Source organism: Aquarana catesbeiana, linkage group LG01 (assembly GCF_042186555.1).
Source record: "Aquarana catesbeiana isolate 2022-GZ linkage group LG01, ASM4218655v1, whole genome shotgun sequence".
NCBI classification, from domain to species: Eukaryota; Metazoa; Chordata; class Amphibia; order Anura; family Ranidae; genus Aquarana; species Aquarana catesbeiana.
Window position 1 is genome coordinate 653,263,371 of NC_133324.1, and position 8,699 is coordinate 653,272,069.

The window sequence follows — 8,699 nt, forward strand, 5'->3', positions numbered from 1 at the left end:
AGTTTGGAGGGGAAGCACGTGAACCTTTCAATTTATCATTCATTCAGCAGAAAATTTCCAAACTTGTCCTTTTTTTCGACTCCAAAACGTCCCAATGATTTTCGATTTTGTGCCCATTAACTGGCCGAAATACGAACGAATTGGCCAAATGACCGAATTTCAGACGATACATTATACAATTTTCTTGTACAATTTTCCTTTAGATTTACCAAAACCATATCATATGAGGTCAAATGAAAACGCTTTGAATGTGTATAAAATCAGGGAGGCCCTTGCACTACATAGTTGAAACTAAATCTAAAGAAAATTGAATGAGAACATTGTATAATGTATGGCTAGCTTTAGAAAAATAGATAAAAAGATAGATAGCTAGATAGCTAGATCGATAGATCGATAGATCGATAGATAGATAGATAGATAGATAGATAGATAGATAGATAGATAGACTGCTATGGAACCACAAATTCCAGCAGGTGTTACATACCACTTATGACAGAAATTATATTATAGAACTTGTGTTTACCTGGATGTTCATCTGTGTTCCACAACAAAGCGCATGGTTGTGCCATCAAAGGATGGTGGAGCCACAATTCTGGGTCCAGGCTGGGACAGGATGCTGATGACCTGCTTTCCCTCTGGGCAGCCCAGGGATCCTCTCCTGATATTAGCAGTTTGTCCAGTGGGCACACTGGATGATCCAGTGGCTAAGTAGTAGGGGGTCTCTGACAGTCCCATCTCTCCTTGCTGAGACCCCTCTACCCCTGGCATCTCAAAGGGGTTCTCACTTCCTGGGTTAGAGAGTGGGGTTTGCAAGGTGCTAGCAGGTAGAACAGTGGTTGAGGGAGTGGGCATAAATCCTGGATAAAACATATAAGCGGGTCCATAGGCACCAGGACTAAGGGCTAACTGCGGCATGTGAATGGGCATAGGTGTAACAGGAGGAGGGGGCACAGGGACATCCACATACTGTCCAGTTTCTGGGTCAAACAATCTCCTTTTCACTGGCTGTACAGGAGTGTCCACTAGATAATACTGGCCTGTGGCTAAGTCCACTAGCATTTTGCGCTGGGTCTGCGGATACATCTCCGCAGGGGTAGCTGAAGGCAATGGGGGAGAATAATAGATGGGTCCTTGAGGGCTGGGCATGGCCATTGCTACTGGTGGGAAAGGATGGTGGTAAATAGTTGCCGGAGGGACAGAGTCTGGGGTTTGGGGCTCAGACCCTGCTGAGGGTGCCCTGGTGGGCTGCACACCCTCCTTTGCCTTGCTGCGCCAGTCCACGGGTGCTTTGATGGGACTCTTGGGACTGGACACCTGAGTTTTGGTGCTGAATGGTGGGAGGGTGGCCAGGACTGTAGAGTCTCGCACAGTTGCTGCAGCCTCCCGAATAATACTGGAGGGTTCCCGTGTGTTTGCACTGTTCACATTGTAATCTTTGGTACCGCCACCGCCGGGGGTGAATGTGCTTTCATTATTACTAGATGGGGGATCCCGGGCACTGGTGCCTGCCGATGGCTTCCCTTCTGCCGACTTTACCGGAATGGTAAGGTAGTTCTCAAAGTCGGCGCTGGCTTTCCGTACCAGGGAGGGAGGCTGAATAGGGCTGGGCTCCACCTTCTTGGGCTCCTCGAGGGCCAGCTGAGGGATCTTCAAAGAAGTCGGCGGCTGAGGTCGAGTATTTTTTCTATTCATTGCTGCTTCTTGGTTCTGTTCCTTGTTCTTAACCGGGGCAGCGCTCACCTTGAACACATTGACATTGCCGGTCCCTCCGCTGGCTTTTTCGGGGTGATCTTGTTTCTTGGTTTCCCCAAACTTGGACACCTGGAAGGTCCGCGGGGGCGCTTTGTTCTCCGCCTTTACAGGGCTCTTCTCTAAGCCGGGGTGGGAATTGCGACGTGCCAGGGGCTCAGGGGCTTTGCTGAACGGTGGGGCAACTACCTTGCGGGGCTCTTCCCTAGCCTTGGTGTACTCAGGTAATGTTGTCACCTTGCTGGCACGAGATCCCTCCTCGCAGGCGATCATAGAGAGGACGTGGCTACCTGTGAGGGGCTGTGGACCACCTTTGCGCTTCCACTCCTTTCTGTCAAAGACATAGAGCTGCTCCATAGTCTTCACCGCAGCGGTCAGCTTCTCCAGGGCAGCCCGGGACTGCGGGGACTGCGGCGGTACCTTCACCTCGGGCTGCTGCTCTTTCTTCTCCTGCTTCCACTTCGAAGCTTTAGACACGATCTTCACTACGGGCATCCTGGGACCACTTTTATTGGGGGCGATGGTGGCTACAGGCAGCCTGCCTGACGCCCTGTGCACTAGGACAGTTTCTGCAGGTGACAGCACCCCCTCTGCATCTGGCTGGCTATTGTTGCCTTCCTCTTTATTCTTCACCGCCTGGCAGGTGATCATAATGGGGGATAGGGAGGAAGAGATCTTAGATGTGGGGGTCCCCTTTGTTTTCTGATCGGTGGTACTCTGGTCAGACATCACGCTGCCCCTGTCACTGTTGTCACCAGTGTCATGGTTGTAGGAACTTTTCAGCAGCTTCCTAACGTCCCTCACCTGGTGGATCGTCCCCTGCGTTTTGGGTTTGCTCTCCCTGACGTCCCTGACCAGGAACTGGGGCATCTTCTCCAGAACTTCAGCCCTGGAGGGGACCTGGCTCCTCAGATCTTCTGCCGCCTTGGAAAGAGTAGATGCCAGGTTTGGGGTCAATAGCTTGGCAATGTTGAAAGGGTTGTCTTTATTCTCCGAGGATAATCCCAGGTTTAGCTTAATCTCTTGAGGTTTGGGGGTGATCATGGGGGTCATCCTGCTAGCCGTAGCATCCAGGATGTGAAGCTTCTCGCTTTTGAATTCATTTTCATTGCGGCTGAAGCAGGTCTGGTGGGCATAGGTGGACACGGAGTATTTGGTGGCTTGCTTCTCGGCTTGCTTCTCCTTAGGGATGTGTTGGATGCCGGGCACATACAAGCGGGACATCTTGGTGGACTGGACAGCGGAGATCTCCCCGAATTCAGCCCTCCAGTCCCTCTCCAGGGGGATCTTGATCCTTCTTGCCTTGGCCACCTTCTCTTCTATTTTCTTTTCCATCTTTTCTATCTCCTTCTCCTTCCAGGATCTGAAGGCGCTGTTCTGGCTGCGGAGGAACATGCCCTTCATGGTGTCTGCAGAGCTCTTGGAGGATTCTTCTGGAGGAACATTGCCATCAGCAGGAGCAAAGTCCCTGGCTGAGAAGTCCCCGCTGCTGACCAGGGTGAAGTCGGAGCCTGCCTCGGAAAACTTGGAGCTTTGTCTCTGTAAGAACTTTTCCTTGGAGCCCTCTGCTTCTGAGAACTTGGAGCTCTGTCTCTGTAATGACTTTTCATTGGAGCCCTCTGCTTCTGAGAACTTGGAACTCTGTCTCTGCAAGGACTTTTCCTTGGAGCCCTCTGCCTCGGAGAACTTTGAGCTCTGTCTCTGTAAGGGCTTTTCCTTGGAGCCCTCTGCCTCGGAGAGCTTGCAGCTCTGCGGGGACTTTTCTTTGGAACCCTCTGCCTCCTTGGCATGTTTCTGAGACGTGTCTGTGATCTCCCCTCTTTCCATCTTAAACTCTTGCTCCAGCTGCATTTTCTTGGAGATAATGTTTTTAATAAGGCTGGAGGCATATTTGGATTTGTTAGAGCCTTCCATGGCTTCGGATGCGCTGCTAGTGTGCTTGGTGAGCTCCTGCGCAGCCGCTTCTCTTGGCAGAGCCTGTGTAACCCCATCCGTGGAAACTGAGAGTTCCTGAGGCTTGCTGGCTTTCACCAGGTTGAGGGTCTCCGTCAGCGTGACAACCCTGGAACCAGACTGGATGCGCTTAGAGGAGCCGGCTGGATCAGCTCTTTTCTCGGCTACTTCGCTCACCACCAGCTCATAGGCTTTGGTTTGGGACTTGTTGGATTGGAGGAACACCTGGGAGGCATCCTTCCCTATCTTCTTCAGGCTGGAGGTGGTGGAGGAGTGCTGGTGCAGGGTCTTCTCTGCCTTCTGAGACAGGAATGAGCTCCCTTTCCAGTCCAGGTAGGTGGACCAACTGTTGATGCCTACGTTCTGGTCGGACAGAGAGGTGGTGGACTCGCTGGAGCTGAAGTTGATGGCTTCGAAGTAGGGGTAGGCAAGGCTGCGGAAGGCTCTGGAGGTAAGGTTGCGCACCTCCTTGTCGGCGTCGTCTAGCTCGCTGACTGCGCTGGAGGCTCCGCTGGAGATGTCCGCATGGACCCCGCTCCGCGCCTGCAGACGCGCGGGGATGGCGACCAGCCTATGCGCATCGGACAGCGCTGGGTAAGGCAGGCAGTGGTGCTGTTTGAAGGCGGACTTGCTGTCGGTGGCTCTGGACACGCAGTAAGTCATGTCTGTCTCATGCTTGGCATTGACAGGGGCGGTGTTTTGCTGCTGCTGGACGTTGCTAGGCTCCTTTATAGCCTTGGATGCGGTTTTGATTGATAGGAGGATCCCGGCTGCTTTGGACTCGTCTGCCCTGGGAGCCGGGGACGTATCGCTTTCCGAATAACTGCTGACCAGCTCGGTGCTGCCCAGGCTGTCAGTGCCCAGGCTGTCAGTGCCCAGGCTGTCAGTGGGGTTGGGATCGCTGGTGGTGCTCAAGTAGTAACTGCAGTCCTCGTCGGTCGGGCTCTCCCCTTGACTGTCAAACGAGGCGTACTCCAAAAAGGTGCAGGGGGCGCTGTCCAGGGGCTCGCTCCAAGTGGTGGGGGCCAAGCCAAAGTCCGGGTAATCCGGCTCCTGGTCAGCCTCGCACAGCTGGATCTCGTGGGTGGTGATGTAGTGAGCCTCGTCGTTGGCACTGCCCTGCGGGGGCAGCTTGGGGGACGGGGCGTGGGAGGAGGGGTAGGACGCCGTGCCCTCTGATCCGGTCCCTTTAATTGGGAGCTGGCCAGGCGCCTTCGGACTTGGCCGATCCCCATCGGTGCGGTCCTCCATGTCCAGGGTGAGTGCGGTGATCACTCTGCTCTCCGGACACACGGGGATCTCCACGTACTGAGGGTCCCAGCTGTCCCCGACCACCGCCTGTTGCATAGCTGCTGCCTGCTGGGCGCCGAACTGACACTCCGAGCCCCACAAATGAAGGCAGTGCCGATGGGAAATTCTTCTTTTCCTCAATGGGATCCGCACGTCACTGGGACTGAGTTTTAAGTGACATTGAAAAGGGGAGGGGGGCTGACACGTGCTTCTATTTCCTTTGTAGTGTCACAGCATTGTCCCACACACAGCCCCATCCACAGGAACCATCCCAAGTGACTTTCTTCCTATCCACCCTCTGGGCATGTTCTGCCCATCCCAGAACCTCTCCTGGGGGAGAACATGCCCATCCCAGAACCTCTCCTGGGGGAGAGCATGCCCATTCCAGAACCTTTCCTGGGGATGAGCATGCCCATCCCAGAACCTCTCCTGGGGGAGAGCATGCCCATTCCAGAACCTTTCCTGGGGATGAGCATGCCCATCCCAGAACCTCTCCTGGGGGTGAGCATGCACATCTCAGAACCTCTCCTGGGGGAAAGCACAGAATATATTCTGCCCATCCCAGAACCTCTCCAGGGGTTGAACACAGAAACAGTTCTGCCCATCCCAGAACCTCTCATGGGGGTGAGCATGGACATCCCAGAACCTCTCCTGGGGGTGAGCACAGAATATATTCTGCCCATCCCAGAACCTCTCCAGGGGTTGAACACAGAAACAGTTCTGCCCATCCCAGAACCTCTCATGGGGGTGAGCATGGACATCCCAGAACCTCTCCTGGGGGTGAGCACAGAATATGTTCTGCCCATCCCAGAACCTCTCATGGGGGTGAGCATGGACATCCCAGAACCTCTCCTGGGGGTGAGCACAGAATATGTTCTGCCCATCCCAGAACCTCTCCTGGGGTTGAAGACAGAAAAGGTTCTGCCCACCCCAGAACCTCTCATGAGGGTGAGCATGCACATCCCAGAACCTCTCCTGGGGTGTGCATGCCCATCCCAGAACCTCTCCTGGGGTGATCGTGCCCATCCCAGAACCACTCCTGGGGGAGAGCATGCCCATCCCAACACCTCTCCTGGGGGTGAGCATGCACATCCCAGAACCTCTCCTGGGGGTGAGCACAGAATATGTTCTGCCCATCCCAGAACCTCTCCTGGGGCTGAAAACAGAAACAGTTATGCCCATCCCAGAACCTCTCAGGGTGGTGAGCACACAACTTGTGGGGCATGTGATGAGAACATCAACATATCAACGTGCCTCCAAAATACAGCACACCAGCGAACCTTAAAAGCGGAGTTCTGCCGAAAAAAAATTAATTAAAGTCGCCAGCTACAAAAAGTGTAGCTGCTGACTTTTAATAATCGGACACTCACGTGTCCCACGGTCCAGCAATGCAGGCGTACGAAGCCCCGCTCCTCTCCCCCTCCTCTCCGAGGCACCTGCATTCTTACTGTGGGCACCCGGCTATGGCTTCACAGCCGGGCATGCACTGCGCATGCGCAAGCCGCACCGCACGCTGTGAATGACCGGGCAATCTTCTGGGACCTGTGACGTGTCCCAGAAGATTGCAGGGAGGGAGGGGGGGAAAGGTGATCTTCCTTCCGGTGCCATGGATCTCCAGGAGGAAGTGAGAGCTGGATGCCTCTAAAAGGAGGGTATCCACACCCCCCCCCCAAAAAAAAAAATGACATGCCAAATGTGGCATGTCAGGGGTTCACCTGCACTTAAAGTGGAAGTTCCATTTTTGGGTGGAATTCCGCTTTAAGGCTCCTACACACCATAAAAAAATTGGGCAACCTTTTCCATCTGAGGAACAATTGTACGATTTTCTAGTAGTGTGTACACAACTTTCGAAAGCCAATTCCAACCTTTCAAATGAAAATTTCCAAAGGGACAAACTTCAACATTTATCTCGTACAGGAACAGAATGAACGATTTTCATTTGTACTGTTTTCGTACAAGAAAAATCAGAAAAGAAAAACTGCATGATCAGAAACAATAAATAACGAGGGACAAACTCCAAAGATTTTCTTATAGTGTGTACCCCACATTAAAATCCACATACATGTCCTTCTTTGCTGCACAGACATTTCTTGGCTGGCTCAAAACCTAGTATTGTACAGAAAACAGGTTTATGGTTTGCAATCAGAAAATTGGACGGAAAATACAGATTTCAAAGCGATCATGCGATAATCTGATCCTTAGTACACAGCTTTCAAGGGCCAATCATGACAATTAATGTAAAATTAAGTTGGGTACACACTATAACACAATCGGGCGAACAATCATCCGATTTTCATCATTGTTTCACAGCAAGTTAGAACCGAGGATGGAAATAATGTCTGAAAATTCCCATACGACAAAGGCTTTTTTGTTGTTTATTGTTTCTGATCACGCGCAGCATTTCTATTCTGATTTTTCTCATCCGAAAATGGTACACATTAAGCAAAAATTGTTCATTTGGTTCCTGTACGGAAAAAAATTTGGAGTTCGTCTCTTCTGAAACTTTTGCTCGGAAGGTCGTAATCGGCTGTCAAAAGTTGTGTACATACTATCAGAAAATCGTAGGATCATTTCTTCTATTCTTTCGATTTCTTTTATTCGCCCAATTTTCTTATAGTGTGTACGGGGCTTTATCCGTTGGGATATGCATGAAAATTTTTCTCGTACGATACCAGATCGATACGATGCCCGATTTTCGTTTAATCTGTACATTTGCCATTCAAAAATATAATATTAATACCCTACAACACATTACATCACTTCCGAATTTTTATTTTTTCGTATGAGAATTTTTGTAACTTTAGTAGACTCTTCATTTTCGATATGAGACTAGCATGCAAAAAATGTCTGATAATCTCATGGTGTGTACCAGGCATTAGGGAGGGAGAAGGTGTCAATGAGCTGATTATCATCTCTAATAATGAGTTAACACACTCTACTTCAGCCTTGTGTTCCTCTAGACTAGGGGGGTTCTTTGAGGAGAAAGCAGTGGCAGATTGAGTTTCTGCCTATATTGTCTATACATCATTATTATTATCATTACTATTATTATTATTATTCCTTTCATTTCATAAATATTGAGGAAGATAATTTTGTCATATAGAGCGGGGATGTTAAAGTCTTTCTGAACAAGGGTTCCTCCATAGGTTGCTAGGGGTTCCTTGAGGAGAAAGTGACAGCAGATTAAAGGAGTTGTAAAGTCAGAAGGTTTTTTATCTTAATGCATTCTATGCATTAAGATAAAAAGCCTTCTGTGTGCAGCAGCCCCCCTAATACCTATCTGAGTCCATCTCACTCCAGCGATGTTGCAGGAGTGTCTCGGCTGCCCGAGACTCTCCCTCCTCACTGGCTGAGACAGTAACACGGTGCCATTGGCTCCCGCTGCTCTCAATCAGTCAGTGAGCCAATGAGGAGAGAGAGGGGACGGTCCAGGTCACTGCTTGATGTCTCAATGGAAACAGGGAGCTGTGACTTGGTTCGGGTGACCCCATAGCAAGCTTCTTGCTGTGGGGGCACTCGACAGGAGGGAGGGGCCAGGAGCATAGAAGAGGGACCCGAGAGGAGGAGGATCTGGGCTGCTCTGTGCAAATCCACTCCAACAGAGCAGGTAAGTATAACATGTATGTTATTTTTATTGAAGAAAAAAACGAGACTTTACAATCACTTTAATCACCTTCCTATATAGTCTATACATTAGTCATATTCCT

At 50.9% G+C, this 8,699-nt stretch overlaps 1 protein-coding gene across 1 annotated transcript; it reads right to left on the reverse strand.

The window, feature by feature from the left end:
- Window positions 1-531: 531 nt before the first annotated feature.
- LG01H4orf54 (linkage group 01 C4orf54 homolog) lies at window positions 532-5,049 on the reverse strand. The gene has a single exon (XM_073613956.1). The coding sequence runs from the start codon at window positions 5,047-5,049 to the stop codon at window positions 532-534; it is 4,518 nt and encodes a 1,505-aa protein (XP_073470057.1).
- Window positions 5,050-8,699: the final 3,650 nt, after the last annotated feature.